Source organism: Strix aluco, chromosome 1 (genome assembly GCF_031877795.1).
Source record: "Strix aluco isolate bStrAlu1 chromosome 1, bStrAlu1.hap1, whole genome shotgun sequence".
NCBI classification, from domain to species: Eukaryota; Metazoa; Chordata; class Aves; order Strigiformes; family Strigidae; genus Strix; species Strix aluco.
Genome location: NC_133931.1, coordinates 47,744,724 through 47,766,223, shown reverse-complemented (window position 1 = coordinate 47,766,223; position 21,500 = coordinate 47,744,724). Strand labels below are relative to the sequence as shown.

At 41.0% G+C, this 21,500-nt stretch overlaps 1 protein-coding gene across 1 annotated transcript in view; it reads right to left on the bottom strand.

Annotated features, from left to right (window-relative positions):
* Positions 1-6,467: 6,467 nt before the first annotated feature.
* The window catches only part of KLHL14 (kelch like family member 14), a 63,541-nt gene continuing 48,508 nt past the window's right edge, over positions 6,468-21,500 (bottom strand). Inside the window, exons 5-9 of the mRNA XM_074820125.1 lie at positions 18,649-18,727; positions 12,060-12,250; positions 11,750-11,908; positions 9,661-9,818; positions 6,468-9,207 (exon numbers count right to left, since the gene is read on the bottom strand). Coding sequence (XP_074676226.1) covers positions 9,067-9,207; positions 9,661-9,818; positions 11,750-11,908; positions 12,060-12,250; positions 18,649-18,727 — 728 coding nt within the window. The 3' untranslated portion in view covers positions 6,468-9,066. The remainder of the gene's footprint in view (positions 9,208-9,660; positions 9,819-11,749; positions 11,909-12,059; positions 12,251-18,648; positions 18,728-21,500) is intronic.

The window sequence follows — 21,500 nt, the reverse complement described above, 5'->3', positions numbered from 1 at the left end:
TTGCAGCAACTCAGATCTGGACATGAAAACATTGCTTCTGCAAGGGGGGGGCTGCTCTTTGTTCTCTCTCCCCCTGCCAAAAAAAGCCAGTCCTGAATGCTGTGACAAAGGATTAGCTCAAGCTGAGGCCAGGCTGCAGTGTAAATAGCCAGACAGAGAACAGAACGGCTTCTTTTATCAAACTTAACATCCCAAAGCTCTACTGATTTCATTGTCATTATGGTGGTGATTAATTTGACCCAGAGTACTGCCACCCACTGTTAAAGCCTTCGCTGCACCCCTGTTGATAGCTCTCATGACAGAGATTACAGCCTGCCACTGCGTTGTCCATAATTAGTACTTGTCAAAATGAGATTTGCCTATGGTAGCCCACCGTCCATGAGAAACCCATTCAAAATTAAACATGCTTTGGAAAATAGAGGACAGTTCATCCTCTAATTGGAACCAATGAGTACAGAATGAAGACTCTTTTTCTCATCTATTAAGCGTTGTTCCAGGTCTAAAAAATGATTTTGTGAGTCTTCCCGATAGCTATCAATAAGTATCCTCTGGTGGAGTATGAGGGTGTTGGTTCTGTTCTGAGGCTGGGTCCTAAAATATGTGTACTGTTAATTCCCTAAAGCAGCGTAGTTTAATCACTTCATCTGAAAGAAGGCCAGTGTCAGGGCACAGTGATAGTCCCTGCCACATGGCCAGTGGCAGTGCTGCTGCCCAGCCCTAAACAATGGGCCCTTGGGAAAGCAAGGGCTGGGCATAGCCCAGGGAATACCTTGTGCCAGGGAAGGCACCTCGGGGGGCACTTGGATGAGTCGTTGCATGTTTCCAGGGAATGAAGGAGAGAGCAGGGAGTGAAGCCACACAGCCCATGGCCTGCCTGATGGGCTAGCATAGAAATGCAAGGTCTATACTGACCGGGTATAGGCTAGTCTGAGGTTTCACTCATCAATGTTTCAGGCTGGACTAGACATGGAATCTAATCTACAGTTCACTTTGCAGGCCAAGGCTATAACCTTTTCTTTTTTTTTTTTTTTCCCCACTGTAAGAAGAATGGCCAGTGTTATTGCAACCCTGAATGCAAAGACTCAGTAACCACCTCCAGTATTGCTAAGGATTGCAACAAAATGTATTCTAATTAAACTCTGAACTACAGGGCCAGGGACAGACATGGAAATGGTAAATATGCTCAGAATAAGTAACCATACTGGAATCATCTGAAGTTGATGTCAAATGACATTTTTCACAGGAGAAACAGGAGAGCTGGTGTTTTTGCGATCGGAAGCATGAATACATATAGCTATGAAAATTGTTCTGCCTCGAGCCACCATCTAAGAAGAAGAGGAGGGAATCCAGAGCGTGACACCCTCATGCTAGTCAAAATAGACCGCTGGACAAATATTGTATCTTTTCATTTCAGGTACTAGCAGTGCTCAGTAGCAGTGGAATATATCATGGCAAAAATGAATGCTTGGAGAATAATTCACAAGAGGTGGTGGTGTGCCAGACGTAATTCTTCACAAATGTCTTTCATTTTATTCCACTAAAAGAAGCAAAAGAGCTTAAAAGACAACAGTAATTTTTTTTGAGTGCCCAGCCACAGATAAAAGTGCCACACTTTCCTACAGCGGGTTAATTAATCTTTATGCAGTCCTGTATGTAAACTCCATTCACTAAAGCTTGTTGGATTGGACTCTGTACCTGAACCCTGCACAGCCAGATTATGGCTTTCATCTTCACCTTCAGTGGAAGTACTGTTAAAAAGAGGATGTTTCATCTTGAATAGTGCCAAAATACCAGTCTGATCAACTCCAATCTAGGCAAGTTATAGGCAGGCTTACTAGGTATAGAAAGACCTCATTGCAAAGCTTCAGTTCATTGCAATCTTGGACTGCATTACTGCAAGTTAGACGGAAATCTTCTGGTCTTCTCTGCACTGGTCAATGCGCAAGCTGAAGATGTGAGCCAGCTGAAGATCAGATAAAAAGGGAAAAATCAGACTGCTGGTAGATGCAAAATCCACAGTCAGAGAGGAGAGACTGAGTCACAGGCCTAGAGAAAAGTGAAGACTAGTAGTCTCTGGGTTTGCAAAAAAAAAAAGCTGCTGCAAAAGGTGTGGCAAAAACCAGTTCTCCTTATTCACTGAGGGTAGAAGGAAAAGCAGCTTTGAAAGTTCTGTCATTTGCGACAGTTTTAGATGATTTAATTGTGGACTTAAATTTTTGGAAAATATTTGTTTTCTCTTTTAGGTTCTTCCTGGAGCTATGTCTTTAAACTAATGAGACATTTAAGTTAGACATTAGGAAACATTTTCTAATGATGACGATGACTGCATCCCGTCACACATGGCTACAAAGGTTAGGCGAGTCAGCAAACGTCTGCTGGGAGTGTGCTGGGCATCGCTGACCCCGCCGTGGCGTGGGGGAGCCAGGAGATGACCTCGGCAAACCCCAGTCAGTCCTGTTTCCTATCACTCTGGCAAAGTCTGAAGATTTACTCTCACCCTGAAGGTAATCAGTCAGTCGTGATTTTGACCTACAGTTTAATGTGCTCTCTTGCTATAGTTACAGACATCCTCCTTCTGTTATGCTCCCTGCTGTGACTAATGGCATCTTTGCAGTTAAAGAGGTGGTTTTTAAAGAAAAACATCCGAGTTTCAGTGCTGTTACCGAGTTTACAGTTTTAGCAAAAACAACGGCACAGCAGTCCTTGTTACGGCCTATGAACTTGACATATTTTGGGTGCAACTGTGTATGTGTGTATTTGTACACCTTTCTCAAAACCCCTAAATACACAGGAAGCAACAATTTTTCTGTTACTGTTTATGCAGTGGATCATCAGTCTTGGTATTCCCTATTCACAGTGAAGTATGAATTTACTCCAGTTATACAAAATATTCTTGATCAGTCGAAGTTTTCTGAAAATTTAATTGTTTTTCATAAATGGTTACAAAAATGGAAACAAGTTTGCAAAGAATCAGGAACTGAATACCACACAAGATACCAAGATAGATCCTAAGCAAGCTTTACAAATACCATCCTTCCAGTATGTTTTTCTGGAAGATGTTTAAGGGTTATATAGAAACCATTTTTTAAAGATAAAATCATAAGGATTTTAAAAGTATTTTGCAAAATACCTCAACCAATATTTTGCAAAATACCTCAAGAAATATTCCCTTTGAAAACACTGCAATGATTGAAGGTAGTTCTCCAAGCTGAACGAGAAGTTTTTAGATTAAGTGATGAGACCACTTTGAATAAATTCAATTGATTTTTTTGTGTGTGTGGATGCTGAAGAAAAATTTGGGGAAATGCTACATTTGTTTAAATCTCTTTCCTTTGTTCTTGCTCTCTAAATAGGTTCCCTGTATCTGTTCACCTCTAAGCCCAATTAAATTCAAGGGCAGCAGATCACAAAAGCTAATGCTACTTGACCAAAATTTCTACACTGTGTGGTAAGAAAATCAGCAGAAAGTAGCTCAAGTTTTGCTTTTCTTTGCTAGGTAAGACTGCAGGTGTCATCTGGATGCTAATTGGAGTCATTGTACAGTCGTGTTAGATGCCCTGTTCTCATTCAGTATTGTGGCAGGTAACATAGTACCTGTGTTCTTCAAGAAAGGATCAATGACACAAAGGTAGTTTTCTGCTGCAGGGAGAAAATGGACAATTAGAAAATCACCATTTGTATTCAATATCTGTTTACACTGCTTGACCACATCTCTTGCAAGTGCGCATTTCTCTCTAGCTTCAGAAATACACAAATATATCAACACCAAAAGTCTCCTCTCGTTTTACTTTGCAATTCAGGATTGCTTTATTAATCAACGCAAGATGCATTCATTGAACTGGATTAATCCTGCATAAGTAATTTTGAAATTTCCTGCTGAAGTTATTTTTCATTTCTGGAAACAAATCATTTATTTGGATTTTCATATATCAGGATCACAGAGATTTGCCACAGTCAGATTTTAATTTTAGTTACATCTGAGCTGGCTTATATATTAGGGCATATAGTTTTGCATGAGAGCATCTTCTAAAATCTGTAATTGGTGTGGAACACTGACATGCACAGAATACATCTGACAAGGTCCAGAGAGTTAGGTTCAGTTTCGCTGATCAACATCTATGCTGCAGATTAACTGAATCTTTTATGGCATTACAAGCCCTCCAGAATTCATTAGCGTACTTTCCCTTCCCGCTAACCACTCTGACCTCCAGCACTGCCATTGCTGCTTCCTTCGTCTGGACCCGAGAGGCTCAAACACTGACTCTTTTCCACTGCCGCACTAACAACAGAATTGAGAATGTGTATCTTGAACTGCTCAGGAGTCTGTGTGTTAGCAATTAGTGCCTTGGCCTCTTTAGCACTGTTTGGGATTTCTGTCTCCTTTGTCTGTACCTGAAAAGCTCCATTTAAATTGAAACATGGTCTGTCCCTTAAGAGCAAGAGAGCTAGAGTACTATATTGGTGAGTGATTACAATACAATACAAACTGGTATATATAATGAGGTTTGGCATGGATTTTTCTCAGAAATTGGCTCACAGGTGCAGCTAGCAGAGTAAATCTTTGTATTCAAAGTGGGAAGGGGGAAAAACACATGAAGGAAAGCAATACCAGCTTTTGGGAGGTAGGTGCACAGTACCTTTGAAGACAGTGCTATAATCAGTAAAAAGCGTATTTCTGAAATGCCATCTTTGCCCCCCCTCAAGGGCATGTGTATGGGTTGCAGGTCTGCAGCAACCCAGCCTTCTCACGCTACCTGGGCAGTGGACAGGACCATAGCACAGGGCCAGGGAAATAGCTCCATTCATTGCTCTGTTTTTTTCCAGGCCCAGCTCTGCAAAAGTATCTAGACAAATTTGTCATGCTGAGGGCAAAGAGGAGAAGATTAATGTTTGGTGGAAGGGACAGCAGAGGAGAAGGGAGGAGCAGTCCAGGCATCCAACTTCCAAAGACAACTCTCGTCTGAGGATCAGAAATGGAAAGAATGCTTCCCTCCAGCCCAGCGGGGCCGGGACTGGCTATACATCTGCTCCTCTTGTGCTCCTCACCACCAGCGGCAGGTCTCCTCCCTTGCCACAGGCGCTGGCTGTAGCTGGGTGCTTGCCACAGCCCAGGCACCGCAGAGCTGCATGGCTCGGCATCTCTCTCATGATTTTTGTTGTGCTGAAGTCCATGCATTGAAAGCGTGAACACTGCAACACTGAAGTACTCTTCAGATTTGATCCTTTTGCTTGACAGCTAGACCACTGTAAATTATTAGCTGAAGAAAACAGGAGCAGCACCATCACCAAGTGCTTATTTAGTTTCATGTTTATTTCATGTCCTGTTTTATTGCAATTTCTCCTGTTTCTCTTCTGCACTTTATATTGCCTCTCCTGTCATTTCTTTTCAGGCTTGCTCTGATGAGTGCTTCTCAGAAACCATCTTTACCTTCCTCATTACGCTGGCCCTTACTTTCTCTGTGCCCTTGATCCATAAGAACTTCCCACTTTCTCCTCTTGCGGGCTCTCGTTTTCTATTTTTTCCTTTCATTACCCCTTCTTTCTCACTTTGTTCCCTTCGCTTCTAAATCATATATCTGCCCACTGCTTCCAGCTTCTCTTCTTGCTTCTTCTCCTACATTACTTTACAAAAATATGCATAAATCTCTCTTCCTTCCTTTCTCTTCTGAAATAAACTCATAAATGAAACAGTCCTATTCATTGTGCTATCTGACCATAGTTGCTGCTGGCTCGCCTTTCCCTTCCTGATAAAGGATCTGAACAGGACCAATCCCCTCTCGTTACAGCAGACTCTTTCATTGCACCCTCAGCCACCCCCAGCACAGCTCACACTTACTATAAGCATGGGGGTCAGGAACTGCCTTTTTGTGTGCTCAGTGCACCCACTTGGTTTGCATAGGAAGGTTCTGGTCCATGACAAAGGTTGGTAGGCATGAATAAATAATACCTGTAGTATAGTAACTGGTATTGATAATGATTCTGCTTCCTGGTAAAACCCCCAGCTTTACCTTGTCTTCCCAGCCTGGCAATACCTCTTGTCCCAACAGCTCTACTGCTCATCCGTGCCAGCACTTCCCCTCCAAGAATGGAAATACCCACAGGAGGGACATTTTGAAGAGGGAAGAAATTGCCACAAGTAGCATTAAACTCCCCAAAGCATTTAACAGAGTGTTGTCCTTCTCACTTAGCTTACCATGGGACAGAGGGACAGGCAGAGCAGCACCAAGGCAGAGGCACTTCACAGGTGTCCGATCGCACCCGTAGGCTTCTGGGGAGAGACCCTGCCCGTGGGCACACAGGAGGGGCGTTTCCTGCTGGAAGCGCAGGCCAGGCACGTGTGCTCAGGGGAAGACTCTGACTCGCTACATTTTCCTGCGTCGTTGCATTTACAAGCACTGAGTAATGACACTTGGAGAACAATGAGGCTGTTATGTCGGCCACAAAATAAAAAGAAGTTTACGCATCTACATGATAAAAAAAGTTCCAAAGAATTTAATGTAGATATTATTTATACATACACTTTATAAGTAGGAATATGGCAGACAGTTGAATTAGTACATAAAGTTTTATTTAAAGTTTCCCCCCTACAAGCAAGCTTCATTTACACAGTCTAGTACTGTACAAAATTTACATTCTTTGTGTGACTTATTCAGTTAGCACTTTCCTTGGTCATGCCTTCCTGAAAGATAGAAAGATTTACATACAGTCCTCATAAATCTTTAAATTATCTTAGTAAAAAAAAGAACCACTTAAAAGGACAACAAATATCCTTTAAAAATGGTACATTTTAGTAGAGACAGGTGACAGTCAGTGTTTAATGGCAGACCTTATCCTGATCTTAAATGTCATTCAAGGTTTCCTCATTTAGTATCTTAACAGCTTCCTTTTTATATATATTTATATTTATATACTTTCAACAGGAAAGGAAAAAAAAAGTCATGATTGCACCAAATGTATTTTACAAGGGATCCCTTGGATCTGAACAATATAAATAAATACAAAACCAACTAAGATTGCACTATATAGTAGAAATGGATTAAGATTTCAGGATATACACTCCACCTTTATGAGTTCCTTAGTGATGCTCACTGGAAAACTCCCCAACGGCACATTCAAATATTAGCATCTTCAGATAATTATTTTGTTTAAACATTTTTTTTCCAAGCGTGCAGCTACCTCATCAATTGGGTTATTGCATTTGTATGGTATCAGTTTTTACTGCATTACTCCAATTTTACAACTGTGTAATTCTGCTGCAAGCAAGGGAGTTGCACTGCAATAAAACTGGACTGATGCCAGAGAGAAACAGTCCCATGATATTTGCTCTCCATTATTTATATTGCTCTCAAGCATCAATATATAGTGTAATTTCTGTGTACATTTGCCCTCTTTCTATTTTGCTAAGCAAATAATGAATTCTTTCTCCCATCTATTGCCTCTGCAGCAGCAACCAACCTCCAGTAGTTGTCTGCTCCTTGCTTAATGCACTAGCATTAAGACCTATCGTGAAAGATATATGCAGGCTTGAAAACACAGGATCTGAGTTTACTTTGCCCGTTATCTGGCGCAGCCAGTTACAACTAGGCAAATTAAAGGCCAGATTCTTAGCTGATATAAACCAAAGTACTTCCATTGGCTTCAATGGAGCAATGTCAGTTTATACCAGCAAAGAGGATGGTCCTGAGGGTAATGGATGCAGCACCAGTAAACCACAATGGAAGAATTATGCATACACTTTACTTGAGGTGTAGATGATTATGTTAACTGCAAGATGGTAAAGAATCAGGCTCAGATTTTGTCACTGCTTTTGCAAAGCCAGGACAGAAAGACATAAGCTTAAAACATAGACAGCCTGATTTGTGCAAGCAACTATGAGTTCATGAAGCGAGTCCTAAATGCTGCTGGTCCCATGTGGTAGCATTCTGAACTCGTTTTGCAATGTGTAAATAATTACACAGGCTATAAGGCAGTGGAAAGTCCAGCCTCATATTACTTTGGATCAATAGTAAAAATCTTTCAGAGTTTCAGATGTTTAGATCAACCCACACAGGAGTATTTCAACTACTTACCAGTGTCTCTCCAAAATCATGCATAATCATTTAAGAGTCCAAAGTAATACATTTATAGTTAAATGCAGTCTTCTTGTCTTTGGAAGCAACTAGCATGGATGCTCCTATCTAACAGGTTACTGAAAATGTAAGTAAGGGTTCTGGTGCTTTGCTAAATGGTCATAAAAATAACTTACTTCACAAACCCAGAATTTAAGGTGTAGGACCAAATTTCTATTATACTAATGTAAAAACAGTCATTCCATGCAATTTCAGTGAGATGACTCTGACTTTACACAAGTGTGATTAGAAGAATTTGATCCTAATCCCTAAACTGCTATTGCAAGAAGTGCTCTGTAAAGCATGGCCTTCATTGTAGTCTGCTTTCCACTGCACTTACACATGGAGACTTTGAAGGCAGAGTGTATTACTTGCCAAGCTGTGCAAAAACTGAATGATATTTCTTTACCTTTTATAATCTTCTGATGCTGTGTTGCTTGCAGAGCATGTGAAGTAGCTGTAGGTTAGGATTACAGAGGAGGAGACAATCCTGCAATGCAGTGTGAGCTTTTCACTATCTGAATTCTGAAGCATTCATGAAAACAACATCCTCATGACTTCAACACAGATCACATGCAGGTAGATACAATGCACAATACTGATCTTGTCTCTTCAGGCTGTATTTGAACAGTTAGCCTTCATTTTTTTTAAAGTTAAATTTGACGTGAGGAATATCTCTGCAGCAGGAAGAAGTTAAAATCAGTCTGAAATGGCAGTCTGTCAGCATGTAATGTTCGGTGTGTTTTAGCTACTTGCTTCATAAGACACCGGCATCTATCTGAGATGGGACAACACTCCTTTTTTTTCTTTTAGGTTGCTCCTAAAGCATAAATATGGAATAAGGGGTCAATTATGGTAGCTTTGTTTTAACAGGAATTCTGTTCTAATAAAATATTTACGTCACCCATCATTATTTTTCCCCAATGCAATCAGTGTTCATGTCAGTGCTCCTTGACTATCATTTGTTGTATGGCACGCAGGCTGGCAATATGACAGTTGAACAAGCAGGTCCTGCAAGTGGCTCAGCAACATCTCCTTCTAGTTCTGTCCAAGTCCCTTTCTCAGGACTATAGCAAATAGTAGAAGATTTGTAGGCTCCCTGTAGTAGAAAAGAAAGTCATTATTAAATGTGGGTTTGGTAAAATGCAAGTCACACATCAGCTTTAAAGATCTTCAAAAGTGAGTTCAAAAGTGGTTTTGAGCTCTAATTTAGGAGTCCTTCCAGAGGTCTGGTTTTCATATGGGCTGAGACTCTACAAATTAGGCTCCTTTACAAGTGCCTTATAAGCAGAGCTATAAGGATATAGTCCCATGAATCTGATTTCTATATTACTCCATATCAGTGAATACAGTCTGATAATAATTCATCTAAATAGAAAAGCATGAAGGTGAAAAAATACTCCATGTTCTCCACAAGTTGAAAACCAAACCAAAACCTGCCCCTGCAGCTACTTCATCCCTCATATCCTCTCTGTCCCATCTGCGTAACATACAGACTGGCCACAGGAACTCAGAAGGAATGGAAGGGCCATTGCAGAAAGCAGGTACACACCATACTCCAGCTGTAGCCTCCTACAAGGTAAATGCTGTCGTCAAGGACTGCGCAGCCAGGGCCACTGCGACCCTCCAGAATAGGAGTCTGGAGGATATTCCACTGGTCACCTTTTGGATCGTAGCATTCCACAAGCATTACATCAAGATGGGAGAAACCTGGATGAGGGCATTTAGAAAAAAGAACGTGCGTTATGACATATGGCTTTATTATTTGTTTTACTGTTAAATTTATTAAATTACAGTTTTAATTATATCATTACAATTATAACATCATTGTTAAACTTTCTTCTAGAAAATACTACCATAGACATTTAAGCCATCTTCTGTAACGTTAATGTCTCATTATTTCAGTTCAAATAAATCTGTTGAAAGCTTTTACCATTAGTTCTACAGTCCTTCTACAAATCACAAGTACATATAAAACCTGAACACTCAGTAATAACCTATCAATGATGGAAGCAGATTCAAGCAATATTCCTCCTCATCTACCAGTGCTAACATGAGTTTGAACATGTAGGAAAAGACTGTCCTGGCAGGCTCACAAAAGAGGACTTTGCCATGGAGCCCTGCTAGTCCCCTCCGGTGGAGAATTTGTACCATTTCATCCATACTTCAGTCTCTTACCTCCCCCCTTTCCTTTCAGTTCCTCCTTTTGTTTCACTGTACAGAAGAAACCAGTTTTCCAAAAAGCCTTTCTACCAGGCAGCTGGCTTTCCAGAAGCCTGAATGGTAAATACCTCACACAACAGCGAGTGACTCATACATAACAAAGACACCTAGGGCAACAGTTGTAGAGCCAAAAATGCAATGTTTATTAGAAGTTCCTTCTTTCCCAGAGGATGGTAGGTGAAACTGGGTGAAAAAAAAGAAGGCAGGATGGAAGCAATTCAGGCCTATGCTAACCAAAGCACATGCTTTAGCTATAGAAGAGCTGTGACATGTTAACTTTTACTTTCATAGGAGAAAAAGCCAACACTGTGGACCTCTGCAACCTCTACAAAATTTTCAAGTGCATGTGTGCAGGCAGCTTTTACCTCCTTCACCCTGTAAGGTCCAGACCAGGAACACCCATCACACTGAGGGTGGGGAGTAGAGGCACAGCAGCCTTACACCGGGCTGCAGGGGTTTATGCACCAGTACTAGTTACCAGGGCAAATTTACATCTGAGACTCTGTCCCCTACATGCTCCACAGACACTCAGATCTTCAAAAGCAGCACGTGGCTTCAGAGTCTCATGGGGACTCTGGTGCCAGAGCCATCCAGGCACATGGCCTGGTGTTACTGGCAGTTAATATCACTCTTTCTTTTGCATTACAATTTTCTCTTTTGTTGTTGTGAAGCTTTTATTTTTTTTTTAGGCAAGAAAGGAGAAAGAAGAAAAAATGTGAACATAAACTGTCAAATATTGTCACGGGACAAAGGAGCAGGAGCTGTGCTTTTTGTCTAAGTGGTTGGATTAAGCAGAATCTCTTTAGCAGTAAAAGCAGAGGCATGTAGGTATTAAGACAAAAATACCAGATGCCTAAGCAGTAGTTATTTTAATATGAGACCTTTTCAAAGATGAAAACAAGAGACCTCTAAAAAGATTTATAATTAACAAGCTACATTTAATACTAAAAAAGGGATCTAAAGAGCCTAGTCCTAATATTTAATGGCTGGAGTTTTGTTTGGGTTTTTTTTTCCTCTTCATTAAATCAGGAGCTTGTTTTTGTGTGTTGCTCTGAATAAAGCTCTCCCTAACTGCACATTTTGGAAAATGATTTACAGAGGAAAATATTGCTAGTACTTTCGGGTCAAAGAATAATCTGTTTGTTTCATTGAATTCTTGGTAATGACAAATTGTCCATGCCTTTGAGTAATGGAAGCTCCCATTTTTATTATCTAAAGCATTCATTACTCATATATTTAATGTACTGTTATAATTTTAAAATAATTTGCATAAAATGTTTTTAAAATTGCTGGCTCAAGTGTCCTGTTAAATTGTGTTGCCTGGTTTTTAATGTATTTAACAATGACTGTCTAACAAAAATATTCTTTATCAGGAGATGGGGGACACTGGAATGCTTTTTTGCTATTAAAAATGTGACCTTTCAAATGGTTTCCTCCAATTGCATACAGTCGATCATTCATTACAGCCAAAGTGTGGATTGCTCGCTTTGTGTTCATGTCCTGTTTTCGGGCCCAGACGTCCATCACAGGGTCATAGCAGTACAGCCAGGGGACATATTCTCCATTGTGAACACCTCCTGCAAAGTAAACATACTTCTGTTAATTAATATAAATAAAGACATTGTGCTGCAGCAGGTTAGCTCTGTTTTGGGGTTCTGAGTTTTTGTTGCTGATGGTAGTTTGGGGTTGTTTTTTTGTCATATCGCAGTAATTATAAAAGACACTGGCCTGAAATATATATCTTGCCATTGTGAACGGCTCCTGCATGGGCTGCCAAAGGTTGTGGTAGTGAAGACACGTAACGCCACTCATTTGTCTCCAGATTGTAGCACTCCACGCTGGACAAGTAGCCAGTTTCGTTTCTTCCACCGATTACGTACAAGTTCTTGTCAAGGCGACAGGCATAGAAACTGGCTCTCCTGGAGGACAGGGCAGAACAAAACAAAACAAGCCAACAACAAACCAATTAGCCACGTCAACCTTTTTTTTTTTTTTCCTCTCCAGCTGACTCCCTGCACTAAGATAGCTGCTTCTTCAAATGCTACTTCAGAGAGAAGTGTCCAGGAGCTTCACACGCTTACAGCTGTGGCTGCTTTGCTAACCAAATACACGCTCCACATCAAATAAATACTTCATTTTGGCGTCAAAACAATTAAGCACACAGAAACCTGGCAGAAAATACCCCTTTTCAAAGCTGTTTGTTGCTTTTTCACACCCGTGAAAGATAAAAAGGTGCTCATTAATGTTTGGGGCATTACCTTGTAAGGGATATAACAACTCAGTAAGACAAAGTGAAAAATGAGGTAGATAATGTAACAATAATGAATTATCTTGACATTCACTTTCTTTATGGTCCTTCAAGGGTCATTGTTCCCAATTTACTAAGAGAACCACATCATCAAAATTTTTCTTCAATTATCATTTTTTTCTTCTTTCTGCAGTACTGCAAATAGAACAACTTTCCTTACACTAGACACAGTATTACATTTTCACCCTTTAACTCGAAAGAGGGCTGTCTCCATCCAACTAACTCTGAGAAAAGTTTTAGCCACCTGTCTGCTTTCACATGCAACTCAGCTATGTAGGAAAATAATTAATTTTTCTGGCCAGGACTGCTAGGCGTATATTGGTTCGTCTTCCTCGTGCCTCCAAAATTAACAGTGAGTGTCTGTTGCTGAAGTGAAAATAGAACAGTAGACGATTTTGAGAGATCCTGTTTGGTGTAATCCACTTTCAGGGAAAGCTCCCTGGATTATTCAGCAGTGGGAAGGCTGGCTAGGGTAGAGGCCTTTTAATTTTAAGCTGCAATGATATAAGAAAGAAGACTGCAAGAGAGCACAGCTAAGCTAGGATGAAGACCTGTACAAAATACTGAATGAAGAATTGTCAGTCCCAAACCTAAAATTTTCTCCTGGGTGAAACTGGAGTGGCATGGGAGCCCAGAGGCAAGGAGGCAAGTCAGGCACAACAAGGTCTAGCTCTGACAGCTCTTGCAAAGCAGGCACGCTGGAGCGTGGCCACAGCTTGCCAAACCCTGCTCCGTGGCTGACACAATGCGCTTCGGTTCCTGACCAGGCACCTGAATTTGAAACTGGGAGCAGCTGCATATTGCACATGGTCAATCTTGGGTGCTTGATGGTCACCTGCACCATCAAGGGCTCGATCCTGCAGACTGCTGCAAAGCATTCGGGATGAGTGGTGGTCCACATACAGAGCACAACACCCTGCAGTGAACCGCTCTTGCATGTCCTAACTCCTCCCCAGGCTTCCCTATAGTCATCCCATGACCAGGTGAGCTAGCAAAGCCTGGTGTGCCATGTTTCCAACCTGCCATCTAGCCAGGCACGCGTTCAGGAGTATTTCCTTCAGTGAAGGCAGGAATAAGATCTCTCTCCTTTACACACCTGCCTATTTTCACAAAATTTGCAGTATGCTTTAACATTTTGGAGAAATTTCCCTCTTTGTTAAATGTGGCTGAGACTGGCTGGTAGTTTGTAAGTTGGAGGAGAGGTCAGGCAGACACAAAGGTACAGCCATGGAAACAGCAGGGGTGACTGAGCATTCGGGGAGCAGATCTGATGCAACGCTGTCTGTTTCTGGCCTTACTTTTTGGATTTGGTGCACACCTGACAGGGCTCCTCACCAGTGAGGGTCACTGAGCACCTCCTGTCTACCTCTTTGCTTTCACCTTTCTTGTACATGGGCAACTTGGATGGTGCGGGACAGCACCCCTTGTTGAGTGGGAACACCACCATCGGGATAAGGCTACTGAAAAAAAAGATGCAAACAGGAGGACAGGAATACTGCTAAGTGTCTCCAGCTCAACTGAGGAATTAAATAAGACCATTTAATTTATCTGTCAATGGGCAGATAGAAGCTGATGGCATATATTGCTCTGCATGGTCGGGCAGCAAATTGTGCATCTATGTTTTTAGCCTGATTTTCTATGGAAACAAAGCTTATTTGATTACACTGTACGTGTACCCATGTCTGCCTGAGTATTGTCTCCTCAACAAAATCCTGCTGGCTGATTTTACTCTAATTTGACAGAGGGTATAGGTGTTACAGGCAATCAACTGCCTATACGCTTCCTGACAGTATGTGACAGGCCAGAGGCAAGACAGCCCATAGAGCCCCCAAAAGTAGGAAAAGCTGCAGAGGTCACATCCTATTAGACATCAGAGAGCCTGCATGTGCAGGCACGTGTTCTCCAACCCTCCTGTGTCCGGCAGCTACATGGCACAAACCCACAGGGTGCCTGTCATCGATGCTCAGGGTGCTCACGCATCTGCTCATCCATCCTCACATACCTGCTCTGATGAAGCTGTTAACGAACTGCTCTCAGCGTGTTTTTTTTTAGTTCAGGTTTAATAAACAGAGGTAGGTACAACTGGCAGGCTTTATTCTCTTAACTAGGATTTCAGTGACATTATTCTGTACGTGTACTCCTGGTTTCATCCACACAGTGTCACTATAAGGAGCAAAAATGAAAGCGTCAGCACGCTTCACTCTTCTGCTTGGATGTGAATATTCACTCACTAGCTCCTGTCACAAATATTTTAAGCTTTTTGGCTTTTTACTTTTCAATGATACAGTGTGTAAGGGGCATGATGTTAAGTGATGACTTTTTAAACTGCTGTAAAATATGATTCAGATTAAAATATAATACAGCAATCTTTGCATGACAACTCTCCCCACAAAACTGGGAAGACATTATCCATTCTAATCAGATAACTGGAATGCGCATCAAGATCTGAATATGGACAATAAGACAATTATTTTGTGGTTGTCTTCAGGACTTGCAAGCACTTGACATACACTGGTCTCTGAAATGCTTTTCCTTCACACCCTTCACTCAATAATCAACTCAACTAACTTCTCCTAAGTACACACACATAAAAGGGAAGAATTTATTTCTGATTTACACAGATGATGAATTTATGCCCTGAAACAAGAAATACAACTACCAGTTTGAGGTTTAAAACTACCAATGCTATTACTGATCATCACAATATCTGGACCTGATTTCAGAGTCACTTTTAGAGTGTATGCTTTGCTTTTTAAAACTGAAGTAATCTTAGTAAGGGTTAACATTACTACTATTAAAGTCAAAGACTAACATAAAATGTGAAATTGTTTTATCTCTTTTTCTGCAGCTTCTTTTCTCAGTTCGCTTGGCCCCAGTGAGGACACTGACCTGCTCACTTCCACTTGTGCTTCTTCAGGCCCTGGCACAGTGCTGTGCTTTTTGCTGGTCTTTAAACAAAAACTTTTTACTCCAAATGTAAGAAAAAAGATGTTTTAAATGTTACTATGTTCCACGCACCTTCTCCAGCTCTAGGCTGAGCTGGCAAGATGCAACAGTACTGACTGAGGTGTCCAGCTGAGGCTCACGATACAAGTTCAGATATGTCTGCTACAAAGACCACTCCTTCAGTAGGCATGTTAGTCTGACTGAACTGCTCTCCAAAAAGCATCCCGTTGTTACTGCATCATCAGGCAGATGTGTATTTCAAAAGCTTGAGTCATTTGCTGCTTCTCTCAACAACACATGCCTGAAAATAGTACATACTTCTCAAAAGCATGTATTTTTGAGAAGTTCTTCAAATGAAAAGAAACCAAACTTGGCTTTAAAGAAAATACACTGATGGCCCTGAATCCATAACAGGGTTAGACTTTTCTTTATAGCTCATACAGTAAAATCAATCAGATATAGATTTTAGCATATGAGATAAAACTTCACTCATCAAATATTTCATACAGATTTTCAACTTGAGAATATACTGCCTGTGAATGAGACCCACATTTACCTGGCAGTCATTTCAAAGGAGCTATTATAGTCTATCCAGCCAATTATTCTCAGACTAAAATTCCTAAGTAGGTTTTGACTTGATGGACCATAATGACTCAGAAAAACCCATTAAACAGTCTGTCTTGTCAATGGTGCCTGCATTATGCCAGCAGAGACAGGGCGTGACCCTGTACTCCTAGGGGGGAAAAAATAGCCTGTTGACTTTAATGGGAACTTTATCTGACTAAAGGAGCTGGGAAAGGAAACTGCATAAAAGCTCTCTCTTGTTTGTATGATCTTCTAAAAACTGGGCCAGACCCTACCTCTAAAGGCTGCAACAACTCTGAGGAAGTCATTAGGGATGAGCAAACAAACCATTAAAAACATTTTAGAAAGTGGTTTGAAAATCCCTGTTTTCCAGCAATAGCGGCAATGCTTAGGAGCCTTTAAAAGAAAAATAATGGGCAAGCCTATAAATTAATGTATCCTGAACAAAAGAGGTGACAATTACTGTTGTCATAGTAAAGCCCCTTGCAGAAGGAACTATGTATGAGTGGACCATTACATTTAAATAACACTGTAAGAAGCTGAGATGCTAACACATTACAGTTTATTACGGGGCAGCTGCTGAGCAATCACAATGCACAGCAGAGTTTCTGACTCTTGGTTGAAGGCAGCAGCTTCCACCAGAGCACAGGGCAAGACATACTCTGCACCTGTGATTATAAACTGGTTTTCTAGCGAAACATAACTGGCCACTGTGGAGGTGGAAAAAGTCCTACTGTCTGCTTTCTCCAACACTCAAATACCTACTTCTGCCTTATGAGCTTTGTCAGCCAAATAAACCCAACTGAAATAAACCAATTCAGCCAGCTGCATGTGCCCCTCCGGAGTTTTGCTTGCAGGTACCCAGAGGGCCTAATTAGGACACCGATTAGGCTCCACAGAAGAGCTTCAGGCTCTGTACAAACACTAGTCAGCCTCCTGGTTCACTGAGGATGACCTGCACGGCCATGTGCAATCTCACAGACACCTTCTGTCTCCTCCACACCGACACCTGAGCTGGCGGTGGGTGACTCAGTCTGGGGAGTTAAACCAGAGGGGAAAGCATCCCTTTGTTTTAAGGTTAATAACCCAGTTGTGGGGTTCTTCCACAGTGCTGCCAGGAGTGAGGAGAAGATTGGGGGCTGCTAAATCAGGGTCACCTCTTTAGCTAAAGCCTGCTGCTGAATTAGGTCTATTAACAACTAAAAATGAAAAAGGAATTTTAGTAAAGGGTTTTTAAGGTAAAGGATGATGTTATTAATAAAGCCAGAAACTATAATGAACTGTGATGCTCTTTTTTATCTTTATTTATATGGCTAATTTTATCAGTTCACTCAACTCCAACAGGGAACCTACTCAGATTTGTTCCACTTGTGCTTTTTCATGCACTGGTATAATGCAGTCTTTTTTTGGTGACAAGCATCGCACATGTGTCTGCATATGGACTTAGGTCAGTCAAACTGAATTCTGAAGAAGGGCCCTTCAGAAACTCTACAGACTGACATTTTACCTCTGGAAATTTGAAAAGACAGCCATATTTCCATGCATCTCATAATACACGCTTTGAATCACAAACTTACACTGAGTTCAAAGTATTTATGACTGCCAGACATCTGAACACTGTGAAGAACCAACAGAAAAAGAGCTATAGTACTGACAGCACATGGAATAAGGAAAGTGTCTTAGGAAGACACTGTGAGGTCTCTTGTACATTGGATGCATGAGAAGACGGGTGTTGAACTGAAGGATGGACATTGAATGCTTTTTCATAAAACACAACTTTGGATCTTCTGCCTTTGAGATTATTCTTAGAAAACATACATCATTCAGTTCAGGTTTGGGGGACTTTTTTCCTGCCAGGGTAAGATTTGGGATCCAGAATTAAGTTTACGTCATCTTTACGGGTCATTGCTCCAAGTCCACATGCAGCTGTGCTCTTTGGTACACAGTAAGATTAAAACATGCTACTCTAATACTCATTAGCTGACAGCAACCTCGCTCAAAGAACACCTAGGATTAAGAGTCCTCTGAACAAGGGCAGACATTTTCAGAAGAGCTTCTCATGGCTGGCATGGTGAAACAGGATGGAGTCAACATGTGAAGGTTTAATTTCCCTACAAGGTATCTGACTATAATTAATGCTTGTTTACTGCAAACTCATCATGACACTTCAGTCAGGGAACATGACAGGACACTATGGAGACTTCAGAAAAATCCTTCAGATCTTTCTGCCTGCTCAGGCAATCAGTAATTGCACAAAGTCCATGGTTATTTTGCATGAGTTAGCACTGCAGGATTTGGCATCTGGAGTTCTGAATTTGGAAAGTTTAAAAAAATTAGGAGACAAATGGGATGCAACTGCATGCTGCAGTTTTATCTCAATATTTTCAATGCTTCTGCAGGCCTCCTTACTCCCAGAACTAAGCCAACTGCTCCTAGGATGATAAAACATACACTGAAAAACACATAGCAGGTTTTTACCTCTCTTGCATGGGTGGAAGTTGTATCCAGCTGTTAAACCTGGGATCGTATCGGCTAACAAAGTTTGTACTGTGTTTCCCTGTAAAGATAGATTATTTTGACACTCAGCTGTTTGTTTCATGTATTTAACATCATGATTGTAATATATATTACATATACTTCACAAGTTGACAGCTTTTATGAAGGGTTCCCCCTTTTACAACAATGTATGATTACACTATGTGTACAGTAATAATTCAACAAATGGGGCACTGCAAGGTTTGAATTAGCAATTGCTAGCAGTAAAAGCAGATAGAGATTATTCTTGCTCTCTATAATAAGATCTTGAAAATGTGTATTTAAATTTACTTATAGATGCTGTGGTACTTTCACAGCCACAATATATCACAGCACTAAACAAAATTACTGCCCAAAAGAGGGCATCCACATGGTATTTTTATGACTAGAGTATTTTGTGTCAGGTAAAAAAATCAAATGGAGAATATGTGCTTTTCTTTCTCCTCACATCATCTCTATGAGGAACATGGTAAAAAAAACCTTGTGCAAATAACCAGGAGCTGCATAAGCCATCAGCATGGGGTATGCAGTGTTTGCACTAGATAGTTTATTGTACCATGTACTTTCAGTGTAAGTTAGAAGGAATTACACATGTGCATCGAAGGGGGAATACACTCTTAGAGTTTTATTCCAAGTGTGTTAGCTAAAATATGAAACATGAGCAACAGACACCAGCTAACTAGCTTATCCCTGCTGTCAAGCCCAAAAGCTGTATTCATGTCTTCACGATATTAAGATTTCACCTTATTTTACATGCAGATTGACATCAAAGCAAGAAAACTGAAGCAAGAGAGTGTATGGCAATTTCCTGTAACACCTGAGACTTCAACAGATGAGGATCTCAGAAACAGAAACCTTTGTTTATGTATGTGTGACTAAAAAATTGAATTAGAGGCTTCACAGGCCAGCAGAATAACCCCACTGCACATGTCACAGTTCTATAAATGGTCACTGGGTATTCTACAAGATGAATATTTTTGCATCGGACAAGCCTCTGTAGGATTGGCTCGCTTTGCTTGTTTCATTCCACACTTACTTCAGCATGTGTAAATAGACCATCAAGATTGTAGAGAAGCTAGAATTTATGTTCGTAATAATTTAAGATCATGTTCTACAAGAAAACAGAGAAAGAAACCATGTTGACCACTTCATCTGGAAGCAAACCCATTCCCTCGCTATGTTATAACCATGTTCTATATGATAAGAGTAAAGCGGAAGACTGGTGAATAATGCAGCATTTCCCTTCCAATCCAGTGTGGTGCCTAATGAGGACCAAAGCCCTTTATGCTGAGCACCACTCAAACACATCTCAAGACATAGGGGAGATACCCATACGCCAAGGGCAACTGGACATTTTGTCACTGGGTTTAGAGAAGTGAAGCTTTGCTCTTGGTCCCTACCTGAATTCCTTTAGTCTATACAGACAATTTAGAAAAAGAGGTCTTGAGAGTTATAGATTCAACAAACAGTAAAACAGTAACAGCAGGCATCTAACTGGATCTAGGTCTCACTATTTAGGACATCTATTAATTTATTTCTATTTCAAAAAGCAGGATTTCAAAACAATACAAGTGTTGATCCTAAATTTGAACTTCTCATAGCAGGTTTTAATGCTGCTGTATTCAGAGTTACTGGGGACTTCAGTGGTCACTGGTTATATAGCAGCTTTTTAATTGTCATATAAACCTATGACGTGGGGACCCTGGCTTCCTAACATAACGAGTCATACACATATTCATAACAAATACCATGTATGTAGAAGATTGTATAGTGCAGGGTAGAAGGAGAAGCATTTACTGAGCCTAGAGTGTGAATACAGGATACAAATCTGGTCACTTCACAGGAAGAGAGATGAAATCTAGCTAGAACAGGCACAGAGAGCTACTATGGTGACAGGAGGAACAGAAAGTTTACCTTATGGAAGGAGACAAAGAACTTGGCTTGTTGCACCTCAGAAAACAAAAGCTGAAAGGGGATAGGAGCGCTGCCTGTAATACATCAGAGGAACAAATCTCCAGGAGGGGAAAAACTATTAAGCTAAAGGCCAACTTTGGCATGAGAACAAGGTGATTTAGACAGTCAAAGAATACATTTTACTGGAAATTAGAATAAGGCTCCCAGTCATTTAGAGCAACTGGATTCTATAACAGCTTTCCAACAGGAGTAGTGGGGGCTAAAAATCCAACTGCTTTTTGAATGTTGCTTAGAAAATTTACAAAATGGGACTATATGGTGCCTGTGACAGCAGGAAAAGGACTTGATGACCTACTTAAGCTGCCGGGTGTAACTGGTTTGACTCCAGTTTAATTTTGGACTTCAGTTTGAAAGAGAACTCTATCTATTAGCTCATCAGTCAGGAGGCTACACATTAAGAAGCACCTGTCAGAACATAGAAACTGTGTCAAGTGACCAGAAATCAGGATTAGCAAATCAGGATGATGGGACAAAAGGAGGCAAATGCTGCTCTCTGCTCTCTACAGGAAGGTCTCTGTAGGCACGCTAAAAAGTGAAGGGCTCTGAAGGTTATGAAAGTTGGTCTTAAATCCATGCCTGTGTTCTGCAATGTGCTCTCATCAGCATTTATTTGTGCAGGGATCCCTTGTAACTGGAAAGGCATAGCCATAGGAGGATGTAAAAAAGTGAGAAAAAACGTTTCTCATGCTCTCTAGGTTGTCAGAAAGTCACAGGAGCAGCATAGTGGAGGCATGGGTGCTCCTCAGGGTCCACCCAGCTTCTCAAGAATCTCCTCGTCTGATGGCTAAAGAAATGTATGGTGCTCCTTCCATTGCCCCTAT